Here is a 14401-nt window from a genome sequence, read left to right as displayed (position 1 = left end):
GCTATTTATAGGTATATGTTTGAGTAAAATGAACAATGTTGTTTTATTATATAAACTACGGACAACATTTCTCCCAAATTCCCAAAAAAAATATTGTCATTTAGAAATAAGAAATGCCTGATATTAACAAAATGATGCAGAGCTTTCAGACCTCAAATAATGCAAAGAAAACAAGTTCATATTTATAAAGTTTTCAGAAGAGTTCAGAAATCAGTATTTAGTGGAATAACCCTGGTTTTTAATCACAGTTTTCATGCATCTTGGCATGTTCTCCTCCACCAGTCTTACACACTGCTTTTGGATAACTTTATGCCACTCCTGGTGCAACATTTCAACCAGTTTAGCTTGGTTTGATGGCTTGTGATCATCCATCTACCTCTTGATATTATTCCCAAGAAACCTTTAAGTGCATATAGCATTATTATTATTTTTATTATATTAAATATAAAATATATAATATACATATTATACACATAACTGATCCTAACCCACAAATGATGTAAACTGTGAACTGTAAAAGGGATTTATTAAATGTTAATAAAAAAAATACTTGATACTGATATATATTTATCTAAAACATAAAATAAAATTATATGCTCTCCAAACAAATTCTGTGGCATTTTCCTTTTTCATTTTATTGCAATAATTTTTATTGTTTCTGACATATCCTTTCAATTGCTTAGGCAAGAAATTTCCAAATCTTAGCAATGAGCATATTCACCTGTAAAACTCACTCTGGCACACGTGATTTACTTTAATAAAGAATAATTACATAGCAGAGCACTAAAATGGCCAAGCTCATACACGTACGATGTGTATATGTGTATTTGTGTATTTGTGTATTTTTATTTATTCTACAATGAGCATTTTTTAATAAATATTTAAACAATGAATCAAAAGAACAAACTTTAATGTGGTTATTGAAGAGTAATATTGTCTGTATACCACTTTTAGCTGTTACTTGCATGAAAAAATATTTTACATGTACGTATGTATGTATTATTATTATTAGTAGTAGTAGTAGTAGCAGGAGTAGTAGTAGTATTTGTAAGATGGTTGTTCTTATAGTATTACTACTAGTATATAAAATAATAAACTTATCAGCAATATAACGTGTCCTGCAATGTGTTGGTTTTTGAATACATTTGATGCACATAGAATACATTCTATGTGCAAAAGTCTTTATAATATTGATTATATATATTCATACATAGTTAGTATAATATATTATCATATACAATAAACTATTTATAATAGAAATATGTTAAATAATTAATAATTAATATTTAGAGGCTACAGCCTCTGATCTTCTGCAGAAATGTTGTATAAGTGGAATCAATTATATTTTGCTACAGAAGAATTAGTGACTGAAATATTAAGTTAGACTCTCCTTTATCTTAAAGGGGAGGCAGAAATTACAGAAGGGTGTTGCTCTGAAAAATCCAAAATGTATTTATTCCTAATTCTTCACTTTCCCATATATTTTCTATTTAAATTTAACATACAGCAGCACATAGTTTAAAAGCTCAAAAGTAAAATCTACAGGTACCAGCGGAGGGGGCGTGTCATGTGGGGCGTGGCCATGGAGTGGGCGTGGTTTTCTCAGAAACTCCTGTCCGGTTGCTAATCCTCCTCTTCCACCTGCTCGAGTCCGCAGGAGCTCCGTGGGAGTAAATGGCGAGAAGAAGCTGGAGAGGAAACAGGTGGAAGTCTCTCACACTTTAAAGACATTTAAAGACAGTGTAGACTAAGATTGATTTCGTTAACGTTTTAAACAGCCTGTGTAAAAGTCGCGTAAGGACAAATTAGTGAGTTTGTTGTTGTGATTTTTCCTGTCTGGATGACAGCCAACTAAGCTGGCTAACAGAAGGAGCTAAATCGGTCTCTCTCTCTTTATTTACGCGTTTATTGTGTTTTTCACTGCTCGTGAAGGAATGAGGAACTCCAGGATAATCGGAGGTGTGAGTTTACTCTGACAACTGTTTACATGAGCTGTAATAATGGAGAAAGACTCCCTAATCCTGCTTCATGATACGAGAGGACAGTAGACTATGGCAGGAAACGCGTTCAGCAGTTCAGTCCGTGTGGAGTAATCAGAGAGAAAGTAAGTGTGAAGTCGCTTTTATTCACCACAATTAATCTGACTCCTAATTCTCTAGCTTTTTATTAAACTTTTACACTTCCACCTTAAATTCTGCAGCAGTTACATGCTAGAGACGGAACGAGCACGGGCTTTACTACTGTAAAACTCCTGCTTCATTTAAGGTGGAACTGGGAATTCTAGTCAGAATTAAAAACAGCTTTATAAATGTAATAGTTCTGTACTGTCATTTGTAGAGCCTGATGTTAAATAATAAACTGTTTTGTCCACTGTTTTAGGCAATAACAAAACCATGGATGACTCTAGTGTGAATGGTTCAAATGTGAAGGTGGCTGTTCGAGTCAGACCCTTGAACAGAAGAGGTAAGGCCTTTATGACTTTGTATATATATGTAATATCCTTATAGATTAAAATACATATTAATATTCTTCACAAGTTTTCGGTCTTCACAAACAGCTGACAAAACATATGTTAGCAAAGAACTTATTTTGTTATCTTCATAATTGCATATATGCATTTCTTCATAGTTTTGATGTCTTTAATATTATCTACAAGTGAATAACTTATGAACCGGTGTTCAGTAGTTTCTGAGGCAATCCAGCATTCATCTACAGACTGAAAATCTATGTTCTTATGTTATGTGTAAAATAAAAAAGGAAATACCAAGAACTATAGAAAAACACAAATGAAAAGAAAGCAACAGTGTTACATAAAATACAAACTCGTAAAACTTGTTTTCATGTACATATAATTAACTAAATGGACATTCTTTCCCACCTTTGTCAAGTCTGATACAGTTAAGTTTGATTACGGGCCTAGGAATAACCTGTGAATAGGGTCACACTGCAGCGCTTCCGAAAATGAAAGTGTTTTTTTTTGTGCTTTCCTGTCAGCTTGGATGGTCAAGCTGGACGTTTTCCTGCTTAATTGTTAGGACTGTAAACTAGCTTTTCAAGGTGTGATAGTATCCTGAATATATCTTCTTTTAAATCCACATTATTCATATATGAACACTAAGCTGATTTAAACTTTTTCTCTCAAAACCTTCCACCTATATAGCCTACAGCATTTTAGCCCAACCCAGTTAGACTGTAATTAGTAGCCCTGACAGTTTTTAAATTCACATTTGCATAAATGTCTTAGAGCCCAAAAATAAAATATGGCCTGTTTACTTCTAAGAGAGAAATATAGATAGTACTTAATCATTACATCATTTCTACCAGTATGTGAGATTTACATTTTCTAAAATAATAAATAATTAATCACAGTTGATAATGCGGTTTATTACTGTCCGCAACTCCTTTTACACACACTTTTACTTGGAAACGTATTGGGAGTTTAAATGGGAAGAAGTTAGTAAGATGGCCTGGAGTCAAAATGAAGCTGACATTGCAGATTACCTGCTGGAGTTTCAGTACAGTTCCTGAGAAACTCATGTGTAAACAGAAGCTGATACAATATCAGAAACTACAGCAAAGGTAAGAGAAACATAGCAAATGCAAAGTGGATTTTACCATGATTTAGTTTAACATTGGAATTAATGGTTTTATTTTGGGAAAGAAGAGGCAGGTGTTTTTTTGTGTGTGATTCCGAAGAGATGTGATGGTCACGTAGACTGAGCACTACCTGTAAAAGTACTCAAATGTCTTGTGTTTTAGTGTAAAAGGGATTTTGACATGACTATCCAGACATTTGTCTTGCCTCATTCTGTTCCTCTCTGTGTGTTATCAGTTTGTGTATTATCAGTGTTTATTCAGTGCGTCTGTTTTTTATGCTGCCTTTTCCCAGAGAAGGACCTGAAGACAAAATGTGTGGTGGAAATGGAGGGGAATCAGACAGTGCTGCAACCAGCCAGCAGCAACCTCGGAAAGGGAGACAGTAGGTAAGAGAGTGTGTGTACTTGTATATAAGTGTGTACATGTTGCAACATTGTATGCACAAAACAATGTAGGTATTTGGCTGAAAAGTTGGAATATTTTGCCTTATTATCTATCTAAGCCTTCCTCTGCTTGGCTCCATGCTGTCTGTGGTCTGGAATTTATCGGGGCTTCACACTTCGTCCCACTGCTTGCCCAGATTTTTCCTTTTTGGCCTTCAGATGTCATAGCAACCAGTGGAAGGTCACTACAAGGCCAGACCTAACTGGATACTTGTGATAGAAAAAATGGCTTGGTTTGAGCACTGGAGCTAAGAGAATATTGTTGCTAACAAGCAGAATGCTTGCATAGCTCATAAACTGCATGCCTACATTATAAGACACTCGCTTTAATGTGTGTGGAGTTATTCAGTAATGTAGTAGATTGTTTTTGTGGTTCTGACTCTGTATGACTCACTGTTGTGTAGCAGTGCCCCCTCAGCTCCTTCTGTCTGATTTAAGGTATCATTAGTCCCATTTGGCAGGACAACCCAGTCTCTTGAGGTTAGCATTTAGCCACCAAATTCTCTAGATTACATTAACACAGATGCCAGTAAACATAAATACAGTAAAAAAAAAAAAAGTAAGAACATTTTTTTTCAGCTGAAAAAGAAAGAAGTTGAGAGCTTGTGAGCTAGTTAAAAATACAAAGTTTGGTTTCAGATTTCTCCATAACGTCAGCTCAGTCAGCATGTGGGTGTTTCAGTTACATCACCAGTTATACTAGATCGGACTCACAAGAAAGAAAGCTTTGCAGATGCTTTAATGAACACATTGATGTATAATCACTACTTTTACAGTGTTATTGGTATTTATTGTAATATTAGTGTTAAGTTATTTTAATCTATTTTTGAATGTTGCCTAAACCTTTTGCACAGTAGTGTAAAAATATATATAAATATATCCCAATTCATCTATTCATACATCTTTTTTTGAATCACGCTTTGACCTGGTCAGGATCAAATTAGGTCAGGACCCCACCTGGAATCATTGGGTGCAATGCATGAGTACCCACTGGCCAGAACACCAGTCCATCATAGGGTGTTTGTATATATATATATAGCAGTAGCAGACTTTTTAAAATTTCTATTCAAATATTCTCCCTCTCCACAGTAATTGCCATTTAGTTAGTCAGGACTAAGGGACACTCTTTCTAATGAAATATACTAATGAAATACACAGTTAGGTCAGTGTACTTTAAGCACTAATGATAGGATAATCATCATATCAAATATCATCATATTACCCACCTCTAATGTGTATATGTATGTATTCCATGTAGTTCCATGTTTATCTGCTTCAGTGAGTCTTTTTCTATGGGCAGTATTTCTCTATAGCTTTGCCTGTGCATTTGCACATCATTGTCAGCAATGGGTGCAACTTGAAGTAGCTGAATGTATTAATTATCATTAAGACGTGTTGTGTATACCAGATATGTACTGGATGTATATCTAATCAATACTGCTGTTACCCACAAAAACATGTACAAAACTGAGACATGCAGACTTGTTAGTTGCATTAGCCTTTGTAGCTCCAGAGCAAAATGACAGAATTAAACTTCGTACACAAACACAAGTCTTTGCTCATCGTCCATGTTTGGGACATTTTGCTATCACTTTAGCTTTTGTCTTGTTCCCTGTTTGGCTGTATGGCAGCAGTGTGTAGGGCCTCAGTTCAGTGTTAATGACATATGATAGCTGTGTTTGATCACTGCTGAAGCAGAGCTTGTGTTGCTATTGCTGCACAATGGCTGGATTGTTAGCTTTGGAACAGAAACTTTGTCTTTCACCAGCAGTTCGTATGTCGTTGATTAAGCATGTCTTTCTCCCTCCCTGCCAGCTAAAATGATCCCCTTCACCTGTCTGTCAGTTAGACTTATTATAAACTTAACTATAAAAGCTATAAAATGGACTGCCGCCAAACGTACTGGATGGCACATTCCCAAAAAAAAAATTCTTAAGTAAAGCCAATGTTTATTTTTACATCCACAACATCTTAAAGAACCATTTGAATGCTTAATTTGTTTGCATTAAAATAGTATATCATGCAGACCATCTTATAGATGCAAAATCTCTGAGAAATAGAATTAGATCAAATAATATTATCTGAGAAAACACTATTACAGGTGCATCTTTAACAATTAGAATATCATTGGAAGTTATTTCAGTAATTCAGCTAAAAATGTGAAACTCATATAATATAGATGTATTATACACAGAGTAAACTATTTTAAGTGTTTATTTCTTTTAATTTTGATGACTATGGCTAACAGCCAATAAAAAACCCAAAATCTGTGTCTCAGGAAATTTGAATATTATATTCGACCAATTGGTACTGCTGGAAAATGAAATCTGTATCTTTATAAAAGTTGTCTGCAGAGGGAAGCATGAAGTGCTGTAAGAGTGCTGTAAAAAACACTGCACTGACTTTGGACTTGATATAACACAGTGGTCTTAGGTAATATAAAATTTTTTGGAGACACTGATTTTTGTGTTATCATAATCATCAACAATAAATTAAATAAACACTTAAAATGTATCACTTTGTGGAATACATCTATATAATATGAGTTTCACATTTTGAACTGAATAACTAAAATAATAAAGTAACTTTTTTAATGATATTCTCATTTTTTGATGCACCTGTATATTATAATATTAGAATATGTACAAGTAATCAAATTATTTGTGTTAAGTTAACCCCTTCCAGCACACTACTGGAGAAACTCCAGTATTTCCAGTTTCTAGCACACAAGATTTTCTAATTAATTTTTCATTAAAAGGAATCAGGTGAGCTACTGTCAGGTACCCCACGGACGTTTGGCAGGCAGTGTATGTAATATAAACAAGTTGGACAGTGGTAGAGCTTTTCAGGGTGAACTGCTTCCTTCATTCCTCTATTTTTTTCTTTACTCTTCCCTTCTCCGCTCGCTTGCTTGCACTCTCCTGCTCCTTCTTTACAAAGGGTGTGTCTGTTCATGTAGCTATGTGTAATATCCCCCGAAGGCTCCCACCAGTTTGCCTGTGTCTGCAGGTCTTTTGTCTTTCACTGAAAACAACAACTGATTTTAATAAAGCATTTTTACAAATTTCTGTTAGTAAAAATGAAGCCAGAGTTTAGATTTTTCAGTATTTTGTGTAAATGGCCAAAGCATTGCTTTTAACTTGGTCAGTGTGGTTGCTGTAAATTGAGTTTACTCTGTTATTACACTGTGTCTGAATGTTCTGCACAGGCATTTGGGATCAAAATGTACTAAAACTCCACTTAATAAGGAATCAGGGTGTTATTTGTAGGCAGCAAATAGTGAAGTCTCCTCTGCAATGAAACAAATCCAGTGTTTAATTTTTTTTTCTTTCCTTTGTTTGCATCAATATGCTGTTGTTAGGTCTATTGTGGTATGAAATTGTTGAGGGTTTTATACTGGGTACATTTGCTTAATTCCATATAGTATAGATACTGTCAAACCTTTATATTTTTTACTGATATTATACCGTATAATCTTATACAGATCCATTGGGTGATATTTGTTCCCCTCTGCTGTGCTGGCATGCTTACATGAGCAGTTTACAGATGTTTTTGTGTTCTTATGTGAGCAATAAGATTTTCAAAACTAGATCTGGCTATGTTTTTTTTATCCTTTAATACTTTTATATGTAAGCATCCTGATTTGCTGACCTGTAATGTGCCTTCTTAAAAAAGTTGTCTGGGCTGAAACACTTTTTTATAACTTTAATAAAAGTGGACAGAGCTAAACTGCTAAGAACAAGAGTTTGTAGTACAGAACAAGAGCAGAATGTAGTTTGCCCTTATGGCCCATATATGCAAACTAAGCGAAAACAAAACTGCCTGTTTTTAATTCACCTTTTTTGTAGTTTGTTGTCACAAAATCCAGCAAATTTACAAATACACTAGGGCTAGGGGATGGGGATTGTTGTTATTAAGGGGGGGTAGGTATGGGAAGAAGATTTGGGATGGTTGGGGGATGAGGGGCGGGTTGAGGGATAAATGGGGAGAAGAAGGGTGGTGGGTTTATACATATAATTGTAACGTGTTGATTGCTGATGTTGAAACAAAAATTGAATCACAAAAAAAAGGGATTGGCATATACTACAAAGCTAATGTTCACCTAAACCAACACAGATGTTGTAAGTGGGCCTGGGTGAGGGGAAAATATGTAGAATATGGGATCTGTAGTATTTAGTAAGAAGCTATTGGTAGTCGGTTACCATTCCATGGATTAACAGTCCACAAATAAATATTTTTTTCTTCTGACATTTTCTCCTTGATTAATCTGTTTTTCATTCTTAGCACATTCCCTAATTTTCCAATAGACATCTCAAATTGTTGCTATTTGCTCTTTCTAAGGGAGAACAATCCATTTTCATTTCCTTCCTCCCTGCTGTTTTACCACTTCTCTGATCAATATAGTTTTTATTTCAGGCTGTATTAATAGACTGAGCTCTGCTGTGCTGATCTTTGCCCTGACTTGCTCGCTGCTGTTATGATTGTGGAGGAGCTTAGAAACAGGTCTTACAGGCTTGTATTGAAAGCTGGAGAAGAACGTTTACACAGACTTGCTGTCACATTTGGAGCACTGAGGGTCTGGGTGGAACGTGAACTTGGGTTGTTTTTGAGTCAATGCTATTACGATGTGCAGTGGTACAACCGCAGGAATTTTAAGGGTATTGCGGTGGTTGCCAAATGTTATGAAATCTCTGAGAGAACAAAGAGGGCTTACAGTGAAAGTTCAGCCAAATGTCTGTCCTTTTATCCTAAATGTAGCTGCTAAACCAAGAGCCATTAACCAAGTCTGCTGCTTCAGTTTCACTCTGGATTTACAAGGCTAATGTAGCTAATGAGTAATAAAAGCTAATTCCCCACAAATTAGCATGATGCTAACTGCATGCCTCTTCACACACTCAGAAGATCAGTCAAAAAACTACATCAAAAAAACTACATAAATGTTATTAAACAATGTGAACGACTATATTTGAAGAAAGAGGGGCGTTTTGGAGTTGTAACATATTGTTGTAATTATAATCTTAATTAAACCACTAACCACTAAGATGCTAATTTAATGCTTGAGTGGTAAACATGGTGAGATCCCTCAGCACCCACAGCAGGTTACTGTTTCTCTCTGGGGCTGTGGTCAGTTTGCCCTCCTTGCAGATGATTGAAGCTGTGCCAGCTATTTCTGGAATGTTCTTTAACCACTTCCAGCACTATCAGTGCCAGCTAGCATGAGTGGTACAGAAGGTGTAGTAAATAAACACTGGGATTGTTTTGGGGATTATTAGCTTTTAGCTTAGCAGCACTCTGGTTATCAGTGGGTTGTTTTTGCATCAGATGTGACTGAGGTAAAATGATTCAGATAAGCTATATTTTACTGTTACAGAATAACAAGCCCTCCTGCACTTCTGTACTCAGATCACAATGTTACCACTAATAATAATAATATCAATAATAAGAATATTAAGAAGAATAATTTAAATAAATTTAATTACAATAGGAACAACACTACTTTGTATTTAGTAGGCATAAAGGCTTTATGTAGCAGACAAACACCAAATAATACATGCAAAAAAGCATTCTCAAATTCATTGTATGTACATTAAAGTATACATTTAAATGTACATTTCTGTATAATTGCAGCTTATACAGCATGGATGTAAATGCACAAAAATACACGCAAAAACTGTATTTTAATAGTTAAATAAGGTTAAATGCTGTAAAATGATGTACTGTGATTATTATTTTAAACTATTATTAACGTTTTATTATAGCTATTTTCCTTGATATCTGATTTTAGTGCATCCAATAATAAAGGCAGCATGAAGATTGTACTACACAACGATAAACACACACATAGCTCACATAAATAATTAAGTTCATGTTGATTAAATTTTACTGTGACCAATGTGTTAAAGCTTTGTGTGTTGTGAGGTTATTGTTGAAAAATATTAATTACTTTTTGTCTTATACCTTCTTCCCCTTAATGAATGCAGGAGTCAACCAAAGGTAAGCCTACCTATTTTTGCCATTTGTCTGCATGCGATAACATCAATTATTTGTCTTGTATATATAAATTATATATCTTATACATAATATTCAGCAAGGGAAACAAGTTAGTGCCAATAAAAAAAAAAAGACAGAAGGCAAACTTCCAGTAGCAAATGACATTGCTTTTACAGCGCTATGGGTAGTACTGTTGATTAAGTACTTGCTGTTAAAATATTGTTATTAATATATTTTTTTATATTGAATGGATGGCTGTAATTATACTCCTGACTTTTGTTGGCATAATTAATATACATATATATTAACATTGTTTTTTGCAGGCATTTGCATATGATTACTGCTTCTGGTCTATGGATGAGGCAGAAACAAGCAAATTTGCAGGTATGAGGACATTTATTTTTGGGCTAAGTTGAGTGTTTTGTCAATATTTGAATTGTGTAGTTTCTTAGTACTGATCAAAACATGTAGGCGTATAAGCATCTAGAAAGCTTGTTAACTTCATTACTACTAACTCTGAAATAATCTGATACTGTTGGTACTCTAATAATAAGATATGATATAGAACTGTACCTATTTCCCAGTACTGCAGTCAAGCACATGCACATACACCCACATACACAGACATCCAGCATAGGGCTTTTGTGCCCTATTATGAGGGACTACAAAAAGCAGAAGCATTTCATGGAAATATGCAGTAGAACTACTCTGCTTTTTAGAAGAAAGAGGACATGCTTTTTTCCATGTTAGTGAACCAAGCTGTTGATTAGAGAAAAACCTGTAAAACCAGCCTAATGGTATAAGAATACTGCAGCATTTTTTACCTGAATGTGATCTCACATGGTTTCACTCTTCATTGTGATTCAGTCATTTGTTTATTTAAGTAAATACTAAAAGATTTTGTTTCTCTGTAAGAAAACCTGAGTAATTTAGAAATGCATGTAGTTGAAACAACTGTAAATAGTTTTTGTTTTAAACAGATTTAGATTGTGTTTGTTACTCTCAGGTCAGGAGGTGGTGTTCCAGTGCCTTGGGGAGAATCTCCTGGATAACGCATTCCAGGGCTATAATGCCTGTATATTTGCTTATGGCCAAACTGGTAATTCTGCTTTTCTTTCCTTTTTTATCTTTAAAACATTGGCTCACATTTCTGATCTGGGTCATCATTTCATGTCAATTTAAAGACAGAATTGTTGCTTTCTAAATGTAATGCCGCTCTAAATTTTTGGTTACGTTATCATGCACCATTGTGTGAGGAAAAAGTTCGGTTAACCCACGTCCCTCTTATACCTCCTTTATTGTCTTACAGAGAGAAAAAAATAATAGGCTAGTTTTGAAGCTTTGTTCCAGAGTTCCTAGGATGTACTTCAACTGGCATAATATAAAATTTTGGTAAATTAGACATTTAGACTAACTAACGCTCTTGGTGGTTTTAACGCTATGTGTGTGATCTCAGGCTCAGGGAAGTCGTATACTATGATGGGTTCGGCAGAGCAGCCTGGTCTTATCCCACGACTGTGCAGTTCTCTGTTTGAAAGGACCATCCGAGTGGTGAGAGAGGGAGAAAGCTTCACTGTGGAAGTGTCCTATATGGAGATCTACAATGAGAAGGTCCGAGACCTGCTGGACCCCAAAGGGTAAGAACCACCCGACTGGATTTCCCAAGCTTTCTTTCATTCAGCTTAAAAGATATAGACATATTTAATGTGTGCTAGGGCAGGAACTTTTGCAAGCATGAAGGTTAACAGGGTCCTTCTTGCTGGTGCATATGAACAAAAGTCAGAATATGTTTTATGAGCAGAAAAAGACATTTGAAAAAAGATAGCAAAATCGAGGACTTAACTTATTTGATATATCACATTATGCTTATTATAATTGTTGATTTCAGATTAACTTAAAAATAGTACAATAAAATTGTCACTAGTATGTTACTAATCAGCTGTGTTGTTTGATATTTTGCACATTGACCTTGCAATGAACAATGACTTAACAGACAGAAATGTAGCATATGTTAGCATTTACCATGCTGTTATCTGCAATACATCTACATAAGAGACAGTTAAACAGTAATAGTAGTAATTGAGGATATACAATTACAACATATTTTATCAAAATGGTCCACAGCAGATTGTTTTGGAAAATGGCTATAATGTTAGCTTGTGGATTGTGTGATAGCTAAGAAACTCTACTTATAGATGTTTGGACAATAGTGATTCAGATCAAGCATCTGTTGTTGGACAGACAGAGAGCTTGTGTTTCTAATTCCTCAAGCCACTCGCTAAGCTAGCATTTGCTTTGTTAGCTCGGCTACAGATACACTTACAGATACAAGTATAGCATGGCTCAATGCAACTGCCGTTGACTAACTGACAGGAGTATGATGATAAACACTGTGTCTGAAAGATAAAAGGTGTGTGACTGTTGTTGGTTATTAAGATATTACAGTTAAGATATATGCTAATTGCTGAAATATACACCTCCATTACTCACCGGCTTTAACTATTGTTTTAAACCATCCCTTTTTAGGAGTTCCCAAGCATTGCGGGTTAGAGAACACAAGGTGTTGGGTCCTTATGTTGATGGACTGTCTCGCCTGGCTGTGACCAGCTATAAGGTTCAGCACAACAGTTGTATTCATTAACATAATTCAGTAGACTCTCAATATGCTGATTGTTTTAGTTTATTTGTTCTGCTTTATTTTCAGGACATTGAGTCGTTGATGTCAGAGGGGAATAAATCCCGTACCGTGGCGGCCACCAACATGAATGAGGAGAGCAGCCGCTCACATGCTGTCTTCAACCTCATCCTCACACACACTCTCCGAGACCTACAGTCTGGGGTAGGCTACATATTCATCCACTTCTTAATGCTGAATTTACAGCTCTGGAAAGAATGAAGAGACCACTTGAAGTTCTGAATCAGTTTCTAGGTGTTCTTGCTGTTCATAGGTTTATGTTTGAGTAAAATGAACATTGTTGTTTTATTCTATAAACTACTGACAGCATTTCTCCCAAATTCCAAATAAAAATATTGTTATTTAGAGCATTTATTTGCAGAAAATGAAAAATAACTAAAAAGATGCAGAGCCTCAGACCTCAAATAATGCAACAAAAAAAAAAAACAAGTTCATAAGTTTTAAGAAATCAATATTTGGTGGGATAACCCTGGTTTTTAATCACGGTTTTATGCATCTTGTAATGTTCTCCTCCACCAGTCTTACACACTGCTTTTGGATAACTTTATGCCACACCTGGTGCAGAAATTCAAGCAGTTCAGCTTGGGTTGAGGGCTTGTGATCATCCATCTTTCTCTTGATTATATTCCAGAGGTTTTCCAATTTGGTAAAATCAAAGAAACTCATTTTTATGTGGTCTTTTATTTTTTCCACAGCTTTGTATGAAATCTGTTTGAGTAATGCTGAAAGGTGTAATTGTGTGTCCCCTTCTTTGCGTGCAGACAAGTGGGGAGAAGGTGAGTAAGCTGAGCTTGGTGGACTTGGCAGGCAGTGAAAGGGCGGCTAAAACTGGAGCGGCTGGGGAGCGTCTCAAAGAGGGCAGCAACATCAACAAGTCAGTAACAAACAGGCACAAACACTCCAACTACAACAAACACACTGCAGCTACAAATATAACTAAGGCTGCACAATTTAGTAGTTTGAACTGATCTTTATAGATACATTAGGTTATTTTTCTGAGATGAAACTTTAGTCCATCTGCATTTAAAGATCAGTTTGATCCATTACCGAACAAATAATGTTAGTTACAGCATATTTGATTAATAAATAAATACTGTAAATATACTAGTGTGTAACTTGTGTTCATTTAAGCCACAAAGAGTGGGCTGTTGGTAAAAAGAAGTGATTAATTAAGGGTCCCAAAGAATTAAGCATTTGCAAGTTTAGTAAAGAAATATGAATTGAAATAGACCATGCAAAATCATGATCAGTGCAAACAGACCTAGACACAGAGTTTCGCATTTATGTTAATGTTGTCTCAGCTTGTCTGGGCCTGCACATAACTCTACCATACTGTTATGTTGTCGTACTAATGAAGATGATGATGATGACTGTGTGTGTGTGTGTGTGTGTTTGTAGGTCTCTTACTACCCTAGGTCTGGTGATTTCAGCCCTGGCTGATCAGGGAGCAGGAAAGAACAAGAATAAATTTGTGCCTTACAGAGACTCTGTACTCACATGGCTGCTAAAGGTACCCAGGTTTTGTTACAGTAAAACACAGCATGTAACATATCACATAATGACACACAGAGCATATTGGCTTGTTTTGAATTTTTAATCCCTTCAGACCCACATTTTTTCTGCTGGGTAAAAAAAATATTTTTTAACTATGCCCCAGCTCCTTGCTGACTTGCCC

General features: G+C 35.5%; 1 protein-coding gene across 7 annotated transcripts in view; it reads left to right on the top strand.

Moving 5' to 3' along the window:
* The first annotated feature begins 1604 nt into the window (after window positions 1–1604).
* Window positions 1605–14401, top strand: part of kif13bb (kinesin family member 13Bb) — a 39899-nt gene continuing 27102 nt past the window's right edge. For 6 of the 7 annotated variants that reach the window (XM_022684566.2, XM_022684558.2, XM_022684564.2 and 3 more), the window contains exons 1-12: window positions 1605–1703; window positions 1933–2104; window positions 2380–2463; window positions 3890–3983; window positions 10022–10034; window positions 10355–10415; window positions 11038–11130; window positions 11488–11668; window positions 12558–12645; window positions 12736–12870; window positions 13488–13600; window positions 14125–14236. In XM_022684566.2, coding sequence (XP_022540287.2) covers window positions 2029–2104; window positions 2380–2463; window positions 3890–3983; window positions 10022–10034; window positions 10355–10415; window positions 11038–11130; window positions 11488–11668; window positions 12558–12645; window positions 12736–12870; window positions 13488–13600; window positions 14125–14236 — 1050 coding nt within the window. In that variant the 5' untranslated portion in view covers window positions 1605–1703; window positions 1933–2028. The other variant, XM_022684553.2, reaches the window with a different exon arrangement.

Source organism: Astyanax mexicanus, chromosome 1, assembly GCF_023375975.1.
Source record: "Astyanax mexicanus isolate ESR-SI-001 chromosome 1, AstMex3_surface, whole genome shotgun sequence".
Taxonomy (NCBI): domain Eukaryota; kingdom Metazoa; phylum Chordata; class Actinopteri; order Characiformes; family Acestrorhamphidae; genus Astyanax; species Astyanax mexicanus.
The sequence above is the reverse complement of the archived record's forward strand: the minus strand, read 5'-3'. Positions and strand labels throughout refer to the sequence as shown.